At 44.9% G+C, this 14,998-nt stretch overlaps 1 protein-coding gene across 3 annotated transcripts in view; it reads right to left on the minus strand.

Moving 5' to 3' along the window:
* LOC122716542 (discoidin domain-containing receptor 2-like) overlaps window positions 1–14,998 on the minus strand; it is a 141,482-nt gene that overhangs the window by 68,487 nt on the left and 57,997 nt on the right. For all 3 annotated transcript variants that reach the window (XM_043939725.1, XM_043939726.1, XM_043939723.1), the window contains exons 2-3: window positions 9,492–9,673; window positions 3,769–3,874 (exon numbers count right to left, since the gene is read on the minus strand). In XM_043939725.1, the coding sequence (XP_043795660.1) occupies window positions 3,769–3,874; window positions 9,492–9,594 (209 nt within the window). In that variant the 5' untranslated portion in view covers window positions 9,595–9,673. The remainder of the gene's footprint in view (window positions 1–3,768; window positions 3,875–9,491; window positions 9,674–14,998) is intronic.

A 14,998-nucleotide genomic window follows, 5' to 3' on the forward strand; every position in this document is an offset into this window, starting at 1 on the left:
TTCAAATTCTAACCCCTTAGATAAAAAAATAACCATACGTACATCGCTCAAAAATCCAAGTGTTCCCCCTCCCCTTCGATTTCAATTTATCATGCCCACACACGGCTCGTATTATATCCGGGGATCATCGTATCGAGGAACGTCCCTTCAACCACCTTCCCGCGCCGCGGCGTGTATTAAATTAGACGGTGACGCGGACGAGCGAAGGAGGCTGTTGGTTGCACAGTGCGGGGGCGCCCCGGAGCTCATCAAGAGTCAGAGGCCCATTCACCCGGTCATTGTCTGCGGTAATGGAATGTATTAATATCGGAGAGCCCGCGGGGCCGACGCCCTCTCTCTCTCTCTCCCACCCTCCACCACCCTCCACCCCGCGTCGGATCTAGGTTCCAGCCCTGCAGCACCGCCAAACCAGACCGGATACGTCCCGCGGGACGGGATATTCGTATAAACCGTTGTTGCATTGCAACAACCGCCGTTGAATACTGGACCCTACGCATTAATATCTAAACGGCGGCGATGGAAGGAGGAGGGGGGAGAGAAGGGGAGAGAGAAGCGGTGAGGAGGGGAGAGGACCAGCGGCGCATGCGCTCTCGGATTCGCGGGTTGCACGCACGGGTTGCGAGGGCCGCCGACTCTTCTTTTTCCACCGTCCCACTCGCCCGTCAAACGTCTCCCCCGTGATAATTGTATCAGGGTTGCTTGCTCGAGGAGCAACCCGCTTTTTCGCGGACATGAAAGAATAAGGTGCGATTGATTCGAATTTCATATCCGGACGCGTAGAGAAAGAATAGAAGAGTGTTTTAATCGTTTCAACTCGTCGAAAGATTGAAACTGTCCTAGGAGTTGAAACCAGCCAATTGGTTCGAGGTATATAATAAAATTTAGGCGAAAGGTTTAGATAAAGTGTAAAGTAATTTTCACGATGGACGGATTCATTGTTGTATAACGATAAATTTTTTGCGAAGGATGGAGCGAATTCCCAAAAGCTTCCGTCCCGTTTTATCTATCGATTAAAAGAAAAAGAAAAAAGGAAAAAGGGTGAAAGAGTGGAATTCGTTTCGCCGTTAAATTTCTTCGAATTATTCAATCCCTCGCTCTATCATTCTATGCGCTCCGCGCATTGTTATACCGCATTGTCATGTAAAATTGCTTATTAGCGGACAAAAGAGGAGGAGGGGGGGGGGCTACGTGATCGCATGAATGGAAGGCCGATGAATATGGAACGAGGTTTGCACGAGGTTCGATCAGCCCGGAATTATCCAACTATCGTCCGGCTGGATTAATTGCGCGGGGCGCGGCTTCGATAAACACAGGCCGCGAAAGGAAGAGTTTCCGCGTAAATATTAATTAGAAGCGGGCGACGCGAAAAAGTATGGGAGAGACACGTGAGATTTAATTGCGCGTTGTTGTATCTCGGGGATTTATTCTTCCTGGAATATGCATCACCCTTCCGATTAGAATTCATCAACTTTCTCCAGCGGCAACTCGAGAATCGAATCTCCTTTCCGTTCCCTTCTTTTTTCCAACGTGCGCGCCAAGAATTATTTCGACTTTCTTTTTTCGATTCTAGAAACGAACGAGATAAATTAATTTTATAATCGGTGAATAACGAATTCTTGCCTTCTGCGATCTTAACGTATCCAAATAAAATAAAGCAATCGATTAATATTCGTTAGAAATTCTTTTTCTTCATAATCGTGACGCGAGCACGATTTTATTTTCTCTTATACCGCTTAAAATCGATGTGATCAAAGTTATTTTTTTCTATAAATTTATATAGAAAACTCGTATTAAAACACGTATCCTCAAAAACAAATATCTAATCCAATTTTCTTTTTTTTTTTGTTCCCCTCCCATTCTTTCATTTTCGTTTCATTTTAGCCGCGCGACGGCTGAAAAACGGTCGCATAGTCGTCGCGAGGTTTTCGCCGTATAAAACGGAGGGGGAAAAAAAGCCGACGCGGTCAGATTAGAAATAATTACCTCCGCTCTGCCCTCTTTGTTTACGCGTGATAACGTGTTTCGCGTCGCGCACGCAAACTCGACAAACCGGATTTCGCGTATTAACCCGTGCCGCGTCGCGTTTTTTAGTATTCATAGGGAACGCGTGGCGGGGAATCCGTGTCCCTATTAACGAATCCTGAAATATTAATTTTCCTCCTCCGAGCCGAGTTTTCGACCGCGATTAAACTGTCTGCCACGTCACGAGGGGGCCGTTGATTTACCTTTCCACCGTACGTCTCCGCGAATTTCCTTCCTCCTCCTCCTCCTCCTCCTCCTCTTCTTCCCCCTCCTGCTTTTCGACACGCATCGCCACCGTATGAATTATTCACCCGATAACCGCTCGGACGACGTCGTACGTCGAGTAATTATCTTAGTATAATTGAGCGTAAGTAAATCGAAATCTCGAAAGGACGACTCCCCCCTCCCCGGTGGGGAGTCGTTTCTTTGCAACGTTCGATCACCACGAGTGATTTAAACGTAAGATAATATTTCGCGGAGGAAACGAGGCCAATAAATTTTCCCTGCCTCGCGTGTATCGCGAGATCGCTTAATCCGAGTTCTACCAGACATCCTACTCTTCTATTTTCTGATCGGCATCGATTATATAAACGATGGTTATATTTTTGAAACGAATAAAGCAGCGATAAGCGTCTCTTTAATCTTCCATAAACTATCGCGCGTATATATATATATATATATGCATGTATGTATACTTTTGCCAAGTTTTCACTTGCTTTGGTCACGTTCCACGGATTGATGGGAAACAATATTTCCGTTATCCCCCATCGGTTAAACAAAGCAAATAAATCCTATTTCTATCCCCGACAAATGGAATTCTTCGCAACTTGCTACTTTCCACCACGCGCCACGATCGGATCGACACGTACAACGATCGTACTTACCATCCGAATCTTCGAATCATTCGAACGCAATTCAAACTTATTATTATTATCGAACTTATTTCGCCTCGTCGAATAAATTCCCTTCCTCGTTTCAAATTTCGCCCCTCCCCAAGGTATCTCCGCTCAAATTTCTCTCCCCGATCGACTAAAACCCTCGATCTCCTCGTCACGCTTTAGACGAGACGCAATTTCATCGCGCAAAACCGTCTTCTCTGAACCCATTGTCTCGCGAAATCCATCGTTATAACGGCCATTCGCGGAATCAGAGGCTGTGTGCGTATCGCGTCAACCATAAACGCAGGATCCTATTGAATCTGGCCTATAATAGCCTAGCCTCCACTTCAATCGATTAGAATCTCAAAAATTCGGATATTCCACGAATCTTATGTACGCTTATTCGATCGACGATAATTTCGAATAATTCGAGAGCTTGAAAAAAAAAAAAATCATACCCAAAAAGAGCGAAAAAATCCTATTGAATCTGAGCCTATAATAGTCTCGACTCGAACCGACTAGGATCTCAAAATTACGAGAGTCGAAAGAATTCGGTTATTCCACTCGAGAATCTTAAATTGATTCGACAACTTGACAAAAAAAAAAAAAATCGTAATCAAAAATTTAAGAGCGAGGAAACTCTCGAGTCAAAACTCTCGGTCAACGGGAAAAAAGAAATTCGTGAAATTGTATCTAAGGTTCGCGAAGCAGGTGCAGTATATAGTATATACACATACACGTAGGTGTATCGTTGCCGCGTGGCGGTCGATCGCGATTGAACGGGCAGGGCGACGCAACGACAACAGAAGTCACCGGATAGATATGGGTGACGAATGGTTGGCCATCGAGATGAAATAGGTTCGCTTACCGTGCCAGGTGGGGGCCAACGTTTCCCGTGTCGAACGTGGAGCTTGCCGTGATATCCGCGTCCGGGATCGCGCCCGATTCCATGCCGAGCGGCGCGATGCATTGGGCTGAAACAAACGAGAGAAATCGAGTTAAACTATCGTCTTCGAGACGCGTTCTCTTGGCACAGGGCCAAGAGTATACGACCGACTAGGTGAAGAAAAAAAGGAAGGGGGGAGAGTTGTATCGATGCTTCGTCCTCGCCACCGGATCATAAACGGCTAAATAACCGAGCTAAGCGCTAGATATGAATCCGTCGGATAGAGCTAGGTTTACGTTCTCGTATACGACCTCCGCATCCCCCCTCTCTTCTCCCACCACCGAAGAGTTAGGACTACCTCAACGTTTTCCTATCTTCGGCAACGATCAAATTGTTTCACGAGGCAACACGGCGGCGTTACCAGGAACCGGGCAACTCTTATCTTGATGCGATATTGTCCACCGTTTCTCCACTCCAAGCCGCGTTATATTTACGATTTTGCTATGGTTGCGCGAAAACTAAGAGAGAGAGAGAGAGAGAGAGAGAGAGAGAGTGAGCGATCTCATGGCTAACGAAACGTGAGCACACCGACGCTTTCGGGACATTGTACGCGTGGCTCGATAAATTGTCGATGGAGTTGGAATTACGATTCGAACGGCGGCCCGTGTAAATTGAAATTCTCTGAAATTGAGTATTATCATTGACACTCGCGCGATTTCATCATCATCGCGTCGGGTGAATATTCGCGTTTCGCAATGGGAACAGTGATATTCGCGTGAGCACTTACAAGGGTGTTCGATGATTCATTTCGTTGTTCGATAATTAGGAAAGAATTGGCCGTGGATCGATTATTATTCGTGAAAGATAATCAAAGACGATTAAAGTCGAGGATGTGTTTAAATAAAAATTAACTATTAAATCTCTCTCTCTCTCAAATAGAATTTTTAAATCGTAATAGAAGGAAAAGAGACGCGTATACGTCCGAGATTAATCGCTTTACTCGTCACACTCGTTGAACAAGAATCGAAAAAAAATCGAACGATATAATCGAGAATAAAGCGATCCGCGTTTATGGGAAAATTCGAATTACCGGTATAATAATCAAGTACGAATAAATCTGTCGAATATTGTGCAACGATAAATTTCCAATCGCGCATAAATTTGTCCGAAGAAATAATTTGGATAATTTGGATTAAACGATTCGCAACTCTCCGATATTATAGAAAATTTCCGAAATTACGAATGGAATCAAGTACGAGGAACACGTCGAATCCCGTGTAACGATAAATTCGTACAGCTTCGGCATCGGTAGCTCGATTATCGAGGCTGCGCGCGCGCGCGACTCCCATCGATTCTATGCATACATTCGAGCTTCTATTGCCCAACTAAAACGGTAAAATTTGCGTCGTTTGCCATCGAATACTCGAGGCTAGAATAAACGTATAATACGTATAATTCCGGATATCGAGTGCAGGTGCACCGGAACAACGCGAAGGGAGAATGCAGCTTTGTGCCGCGAGTGGGCAGAGGCTCCGTGAGAATTAATGGCGGGGAATTCGAGGTTATAACGGAAGGAATCTGTGCTAAGCCATCGAGAAACAGAACGGTCGCGCATAGGTGGCTGGACCATTAATATTATCGGCCAAACTTTGCTCTCCATCCTTGGACGAATCCGCGACGTCGTAATTCCTCCTTTCGATCCGGCAGAGAAGAGAGAGAGAAAGAGAAAGAGAGAGAGAGAGAGAGAGGAGGCCGGTGTTATCATTGTAAGATGAAATTCCTACAGATTGCGAGCTCGTCGCGAAAACGACGTTAGTCTGTGCTTCGAACCGGGTAACGAAGTAACTCGCGTGTAAATGAATTAATTTCTACGCGAACTTGTGCGTCGCGCGGAACGTGTACTCTCCCGGGGGGGGAACTGGGGCATCGATGAAACTTGACGATGCTCTCCCCAAGTTCTTTTTTTTTTTTGGGGAGGGGGATTATCGTCGAAGAAAATATCGAACGATTTAAACAAATTTTATTTCGAAATGTAGAGACGTGTAAAAATATATTTTTTTTTTTTTTTTGCTTTTAGAGGTAAAAAACAAATTGAATTGCGAAAACTCTTGTCCCAATGATTTTTTATTTAAAACCAGAAACTGTCAAATAAATACGTACATCTGATGTAGAATTACAAAAGTTTTTCTCTTGTTATAAAATATTACGAATATATTGCAAATAATGAAATTTAAATAGAATTGAATTAAAATGAATTATAAACGATAATAATAATAATAATAATAATAATAATATCACGAAAATGTATAAATTATCGAATTCTAAAATAATCGTATAAATCCTTTCCTTTTTCCTTTGATTTTACATTTTTAATCTGTACGTCGAAATTTTTCAATTCGAATTTTCTATCGTTTCGATCGACGATCATTTCCAATTCGTTATCGTTCCAACTCGGGACCCTAAGTTAATCCCCATTTCGATATTCACGAATTCTTATTAAAAAAAAAAAAAAAAAAAAAAAAAAAACGCATAAAAATATCAATAACACACTCGCATAATTGCATAAATTAATATACCTACTGCAGTTCGACCCAAACCCAACTGAATTTTCACTGGCAAAAATTCTTTCGAACATTTAGACCGCATTGCGGATACAATCCCCCTCCCCCCTCCCCTCACCCCTTCAGATCCTTCTTTCATTTTAATTTCTCTAACCTCACGTTTCAACCTCGATCTATCTATCCCCATCCGACAACCTAAAAAAAAAAAAAAAAAAAAAATTCCAATTACAAAAAGAAAAACGGGCGAGTAACAACTCTTTAACGCTTCCGCGAATTATTTCCAACGAAAGTCTGGATATCAACGAAGAATCAATAACGATCCACGTGGAAAAGACAAAGTGCGGTGCAGAGAATCGGGCACGTTATTACTATTAATGAAGCCTCGATATATCGCCCTTGCCCCGCGATTCTCAGCAACCCTCGCTGTCGCTGCAACTTTCCCCTTCTCGCGACGGTAAACTCGAATCGGTTCCCCCGCCTGGAATCCGTTTCCTTTGTCGGCGCGTCCTCCCTAACGAGCCCCCCCCGCCATGAGATATCGCGTTCATAAATCGATCGCGAATAACAATTTCGAGGTGGCGAATAACAATTTCGAGATGGCGAAAAACAATTTCGAGGTGGCGAATAACAATTTCGAGGTGGCGAAAACTTACCATTTCCTGTTTTAATCCCATCCTCCCTCCCTCTCTCTCTCTCTCTCTCTCTCTCTCTCTCTCTCTACACTCTGTGAAAAAATTCCTGTCTCTTTTTCTTTTTTTGTTGCTTCCTCGTATTTCACGTCCTCTCGTCATCCTCGTATTCGTGCAAGGTTGCACGTCACGAAACATCATTAATTGCTTCTGCTCTATTGACACAGGGATGAGCACACGGCCATTTCTTTCAATCCGTTTCCAGGAAATATATATTGCAATTAGATATCCGGGTATTCGATACAATCCCACGTTCCTTTAATTGAAAAAAGAATTTTCAACGGGAGACGCTTATGCTTCTTCCCTCGCTGTTTGTACACTCTCTTTCTCTCTTTTCTTTTTTTTTTCAAGTTTCTTCCTCGCAGGCCTACGAAGGAAGATTCTGAATTGATTCCACGGCAACGATCTCGCGCGCTGTGTACTCCATTAACGAGCCACTTTTCTTCACCGTTTCTTAGGCAAAGGAGTTGAAGTTGGACACCGGAGGAGGAAGGGAAAAAATCGTGTCCGTTACAGTTTATAGAATCGATGCGCTTAGAATATGTAAAGATGTGAAATATAAAGGTGAAATTCTAGGCCGGGATATTGGGATTTTTTTTTCAATACAACGCAACAACCGGTTTCTTTCGAAACGATCGCGACGTTTATCGCCCTCGTTTCGAATTCTCGCGATGCTCTCGCGTAGCAACAGGTTAATACGTTTGCCGTCTCGAAAAGAGAGAGAGAAAGAGAGAGAGAGAGTCTCGCGATAAGCAAGTACATATACTTGGCTGCGATTTTTCGAATATCGATTTGGGAAATTTTATGCCACGTTTTACGATATTACCGGTAGTTTAAGCCAATACGATCGTGTATCCTTATTTGTCGATTATTTCAACTACTTTCTGCAGGATTTCTATCTCTGTGCCTAGTAATCGAGATTATTTATTGGGATTATTTTAAATTACCACTTACGATCCTTGTAAGGCAACGAAAATTATTCCATCACCATCTTTGAAACAGAATAATCTATTTAAAATTAAATTTCTTTCGTAAAGTTGTACAAGGATTAATTTATTATGCGTAAAAAAAAGAAAAGAACTTTAGAAAAATTATCAATTACTAATTCCTACTAAAATAATTGGTAATCGAAAAATTAAACAATAAATCTGACAGATTTATGAAATCGATTATAATAATTAAAAATTGCATCGAAAATGACAAATGGAAAGATTTTAAAAAAGATTTAATACGTTTCTCCTCCGAATAAAAATTCAAAATAGCAATTTTATCGTATCGTACGTAACTGTTCAAATTGATTTCGAATATCGTGAACTCGTTAAAAGAAAAGGTAACGCGGATGACAGATCGTTTAGCGAAGGTAACGGGCCTGTTGGATGCTGACTAAGCCACTCCGACATGCAAATCGATGCAAGCTTTTTCGTACGGGCCGATGATCGATTAAACGCTCGATGAGGACAACTTGTGAGACGTCTACCGCGGGAAATTTACTTGGACGTTTATTGAACCATTAAATTTCAGGGACCTTTATCGAGGGTGGGTGGAATTTGACTGAAAGTGCCACTAGAGTAGAGATATTCGGCTATCCCTTGTGAAAGGAATATTTTGAACGAGAGAGAGAGAGAGAAAGAGAGAAAAAGAGAGAAAGAAGGGTATTTTCAGGTTGTACGTGCTATTTTACGATCGAATAAAATTCCATTACATCATACTTGATATTTCGCGTTTCATCTTCGGATTAGAAATCTTTGAAAATTACTCTTTCTCCGCGGAAGAATTACTACAACCCTCCTTCGAAATTGATAAAATTCGACGTATCAATTTCACACTCACAACCATAATCTGCGATAAAAAAGAAAAAGGATATTGTCAAACGTTCGAATCTCATTCGACGCAACGACGAAAAATACAGACTCGCAGACATACATTTAATTTCAAACTAACGCAAGGGTGTAAAAAGTTAAACGCGAGATGCGAATTCTCTGGCTCACATATATTCGTGGCGCGAACTACAAGACTCGATTTTCGATTCGAAACAGTGGAAGATTGATCGATCCCCAAGTAATTCGGATCGAACGAAATCGAACGGTTGTCGTCGATGCACAAAGCCTCCGGTATCGATCTCTGATAGCAGCTCACGAGTTACCGATCCACCCGCCAACGGCGGTGGTCGTCGCGAGCCGCGACGCTCGACCGCGCAAAAGTTTCACTCGAAAAGTTTCCAATTCGAGGAGGCTACCACCGTGCCGCAAGAGAGAGGTAGAGAGAGGGAGAGGGACGGGCGGTTGTAAATCCAGCGGCGGATCGAAAGTTCGTCGACTGCGGTGAAGCGCCACGTGGTACATCGCCGCGGAGGCGATCGTTTCGCTCGTTAATAAGTTATGGGGCAAGTTTTCGCGATGAAAACTGTAAAGGTTGGACGGGGGACGAGCAGATTACACAGGTGGTGGTTACTTACAAAGGTCTACGGCCACCGTGCTGTCGGCCAGAACGAGAAAAAGCATAAGGTGGACGGCAGGTATCGCCCTCCCGGCGAAGAAGAAACCGAAGCTTTTCACCATAGCTCCCGTTTCGCGCGAGGGCTTCACCCTCGCCCTTTCCTCACCGTGACTCCGCCCGTGCCATTTCTGCCTCGTCAACCTGGAACAATGAAAAACAAAAAAACAAAAAAAAAAAATACAGCGAAATGTTAGGAGAGAGAAAGAGAGAGAGAGAGAGAGAGAGAGGGAGAGATCTCTAACAACGCGGTTACGAGGTGCGTAGCCTAGGGGGTAGACGTTCGAGTGGCGGCGAGAGTCTCGTTGTTCCTCGCTCGTTCGTTTCGTTCGAACGCCTCTCGCGCCCGGCCAAGTTCCCCCGACTTCGTTATGGGGAAGGATACTCGAGGGGAGATGACAACGGTGAGAAAGTCGAGTGTCGATCATCGATTTTATCTCGAAATGAAAATACCACGGGATCGTTTTTCAATTTACCTCGTTGGATTTCGATATTGATTTTTCACTTGTTGCGCTGATTCGCAAATCTTTGGAGAATAAGCTCCTCGTGAAAGAGAGCGTGGATTATGAAATTTGCACGGAAGGATCCGCGATTAGAGATTTGCGGTTAATACGGGGATTTGCGAAATCTTTGGGACGAGCGAGGCTTCGATTCGTACGGCAAACGCGGACCGATTATTAAATTAGTACGGAATTCACGTTCGCTCGTTAATTCGCCGTTCTTCGAACGAGGGGAAGAGGGGAGAACGAATGGTGTGGTACGAATAATTTAAATTCAAAAAATCTCTACTTCTCAAGCATTAACATGTTTTATCTCGTTTTGCGGAAACGCGCGGAGCTTTTTAAATGCAGGGAGCGACAAACGCGATACGAAACGTTTTTCGTCGATAAAACAAAGTTTCATAAGCCGAAACTAACAGAACCGAGTTGAAAACTCGAAAAATAACGCGTTTAAAAAACAGGCCTGAAGGGCTGCCCGAGGTCGTTTTGCCGATGTCAACCGATTTTTATTTAGCGGCAGACGGGGTGTTCTATTAAAACCGATACAGACTCTACACTCTAATTACGGTCCTTGAATATTTGACGGATTCTCGTACGCCATCTAAATACGCTCGATGTTTCACAACACAATTTGCGCCGAATTGTCTCGGTCGAATTAAAATTTGAATCTTTAATAATAACAGACTTCTAGACGTACTCGTGTTCAAAGTGTTTCGCTTAAAATACACGGTACCAAACGTCGTTGTTCAACGACGAACGATTTAAAAATTTCTAAAAGAAAAAAAAAAAAAAGTAATTCAGCTTCCAGCACATTATCGCACGAGAGATACAGAACAAAGCCGCTACGCTTGTTTGACTACGTATCCTCGTGTCACTTACCGTTAACCGATCGCGCGACTGACGCAATCTCGAGACACGGTGTACACAGGCAGTGTCACGAGACACGGGGCAAACTCGAATAATTAATTCGGTCGCGCGGCGGTAGATGGCTACGGATATATTAGTTGGACAACGCGCGGCTCGATGTTTCGCGGATGCGAGAGAAAAGACGTGGAATACGATACACGGGAGGGGGGCGATTCCCCGCGTTTGGACTTTGATCGAGTGCGCAGCGGTAATTGCGCCGGAAGTGAATAAGTAACGGGCGAGACGGTAGTAAGAAGTCGGCCGGTCGTAGGCCTCGCGCTCTCCCCATTAAACATACATGCGGCGACTTACGACTTACGCGGTGGAAAATTCACAACAGTTTGACGCGTGTACGCCTCGTACGCTTCGTATACGTTATACCTATATACCATATACCTGCGCGTCTCTCCTCCCCTCTCCTCTCCTCTCCTACCTCCCTTGGAAAATTCTTTCAACTCCTCGGTCGAGGAATTGTTGAACGAGACGCGCAAGTGCGCGGTAGCCTCGATTGCTGATCAAACAAAGTGCTTCAACCGCCTGTTATTACCGCCTATCGCGGATGAACTTTCTCCCTCACGGGCAGCGAGATCTCATCCGGCGCATGAAAAAAAACGATGAAACCTCGCTTCGAAAAAGAAAGAAGAAGAAGAAACGGAACGCGTTTCGTTTCGACACGTTTCCACGTAGTGGTGGTGACTCTCGGTTTAAAACATTCCGATCGATACCCCTCCCCCTTCACCCTTTATCCCTTCCAATAACGAAATTATTCGTCGATTGTTTTCTTTTCATCTCGGCTCGGGGGTGAAAGCGGATTATCGATGCTCGACGGGGAGGTATGCGACGCGTCGTTGTCTCGATCGTGGGCCCAAGCGTTTCGCGATTATTATTCCATCGACGCGACGAGAGAAGAAGGTCCGTTTCGCGATCGGTATCTCTCTACGTACCCGACCCACACAAACACACACACACACACACACGTACATATACCCGTGTACATCCGTGCTACCTGCCTCGTTTACCTCGTGCATACGCGTAAGAGGGAACCCGGGTTAAGGGTAGGGAGGGGGGCCCGCGGGTTAAGCCACGGGTGTAAGCCCTCCGTGTGATATCCTAGTTCGACGCGGAATCTCTTCGTTTGCATAGCAATGAGTTTATGCAGATTAATACACGCGAAACGTCTACGCGTACAACGTCTCGTGGGATGTAAAGCAACCGGTACCTACACGGATCCGCGAGCGTGCATGCATATTTTATTGGCGGCACCCGCCCTCAAGGATCTCCCCCTCCCGCCCCCCCGATCGCACCAACCCGGGACACGCGTCGCGGGTTGCCTCCACCCGCCATTTGTCTCTCCCTCGCATCTCCGTTCCATTAGTTATAATCCGCGGCTCCCAGACTTTATCGAACAATGGCCCGTGTCGCCTCCCCCTCTCTTTCGCTCGTCTCCAGGACACGATGTTAAGCCATGTTGAGCCTACGGCCCACATCGAGCTGTTTAGCGAATGATGGAGGACCGATACGCGAGGAAGAGGAGGAGGAGGAGAGGGTGATATCGATTCGTTCTCTCTTCCAGTGAGATTCTTTCTTTCTTTTTTTTTTTTTTTTTTTTTTTTTTTTTTTTTTTTTTTTTTTCTTTTTTTTTTCGTTTTCGATGCAACGTTGCGTGTCGGTAGTCCGCGAGACGACGGGCCGCGAGGATTTATTATCGTGGAAGATTTAACGTCGTGTCTCGTGTTCGAACGCGGTACGCTTCTCCCTTGATTGATTTCGTTCTGCCGGGTACCGGTTTTTGAAACGGAAAAAAGAAAAAGGAATAAAAAGAAGGAGGATGAGTTTAGAAAGGGGGAAAAAATCGCGGTGGGATTTCTCTCTCTCTCTCTCTCTCTCTCTCTCTCTCTCTCTCTCTCTCTCTCTCTCTCTCGAGGGCTGGTAGTTCCTTAAGGAATCTGTCTGTATTTGGTTCGATCCACGTCCACTGGTGGTGGTAGTGGTAGTGGGGGAGAAGGATTAACGCAATGTCGCTTACTTTGCATAAACACGTTTTACTCGTATCGAGTGTACGGATAGATCGATCGATAAGTCAAATCATTTGCTGTTTTATATATGAATCATTAACTCCGTAATCCGGTTAATTAATTATTTTCAGTAGTTGGTACGAGAAATCATAATTATACAGGGGAGCAAGCTCGATTATCTTGATTACACGTTGTCGAAGATGTCGTCCCGGCTGACTAATTCTCTAATTCGATTCTCTTAAATTCAACGTAACGATAGTTTTCTTAAGCGAGAGATTTCGTAAACGATAACAAGACATAATCGAAATTCCCTGTTAACGAAAGACTACGCGGCAAATTTGAAGAAACTGCACACGAAAGAGGCGAGCAATTGATACGTATCCTCGTCGAGGAAAGCCAATTATTGCGATCGAGTCCGCCATTTCCAATCACGTAGCGCGTTTCGCAACCTCCAACCTCCTCTCTCTCTCTCTCTCTCTCGTTTTCATCGAATCAATCGTTATCCCCGATTATAAGACCCAGTTTCTTTTCTTTCGATTGTGAAACACGCTCGTAGAAAGGAGAAAAGAGGAGGGGCACCAAATTCCCTGTTGATAAAATTGCACGATACCCGAGGTGAAATACTACGGGCCTGGTTACTTTATCCAGCCCTCCGTTGTCCCCAATTAAACGTACAACCGCCCACGCAGCCCGCTATTTTATCGCACGGGGCGTTGAAACGTAATCGATGTCGCGATAACATCGGCGAGGCCGGTGCCGCGGATCGATTCCGAATCGGCAAAAAGGCGATTCCCGGTGAAAAAGGAGGCGTTTTACCACCCCGTTTGACCTTAATTACGGATCGTAAAAGAAAAGCCTCGATACACTCCCGCGTGAACGAGATGAAAAAAAGAGGAAAAAAGAGAGAGAGAAAGATAAATGTACATGTAAAAAAAAAATATATATATACGAACAAATTCACAAATATCATCGAGCAGACCGATCAAATGGAGAATTCGAGGTAAGGGAGAGAGAGAGGGACGGAGAGAGAGGGACAAAGAAGAGGAGAAATAAAAAAAAAAAAGAGACGAGCGGTGGGGAAGAGTGGTGGTGGAAAAGCGATGCTTATCCACCGTGGAAATATGCGTGCGGCGCAAGGGGTAGGGGAGAAAATACGAGCGGCGTATCCTGTCCGGACGAAACGTTAATGTCAGTTAATTATCTGTAAAACGCCCGGGGCGGGGGCGTTCGTTTTGGAAAGCTTGTAACGCGTGGGCGCGTGTTTTTCGGAATCGGGAACAGGCCGACGGAATTTCTCTCGTTGTCGATTCCAGACCCCGTGGAAAACCGTTCGATCCTTTCCGCCCGATACACCCGACCCGATCGAGTCCCCGAGATAGAGCGGGCTCCTTTCAAAAATTCGATCGGGTAATTAAAATAACTCCCTAGCGCCCGTGTTCACATTTTTCGATTCGTATTTCCCTTCCTCCTTCCTCTCGTTTCCTTTTTTTCTTTCTTCCTTCCTTTCTTTTTTCACGGGTTCCAGTTTTAACGAAAGAGAGCGAACGGTGCTGCGATATTGGAATTGTTCACATAGCAATCGATAGCAATTTTTCACGTTTTTACCGATGGTATTTCATCGCTACGCCATGTCAGCCTCCCTCCCTCTCTCCACGAGGGAATTCTTTTTTTTCCTTTTTTTTCACAACGAACAAAAGCGCGGACGACGGATCAGGCCAAGTTTGCGGTCCGATCCTTCGCGTGATCCCCGTGTCCTGTCCGACGGCACGCTTCGACGATTCCAATCCATTTCGAGGCGAAACTCGCGCGGCCAAAAAGAAACACGATCTTCCTTCACCGCGATACACCGCCCCGACCGTCCCCCCCGACAGTGTGTATATTTACACGCGCACGCGCGCGTATGCGTACGGATCCTTTCCTTTCAAATATTTGCCCACCAAACACTCTTCTCCCCCTCCCCTCCTTCCGCATCTGCGGGCCAAGATGAAAACTTGGCGAGCCGCGGCCGATGGTGAACCGAGCAAAGGGGAGAAATTGTCGTTGGGGAA

The sequence above is a fragment of the Apis laboriosa genome, unplaced genomic scaffold (assembly GCF_014066325.1).
Source record: "Apis laboriosa isolate Shangri-la unplaced genomic scaffold, ASM1406632v1 scaffold47_cov149, whole genome shotgun sequence".
NCBI classification, from domain to species: Eukaryota; Metazoa; Arthropoda; class Insecta; order Hymenoptera; family Apidae; genus Apis; species Apis laboriosa.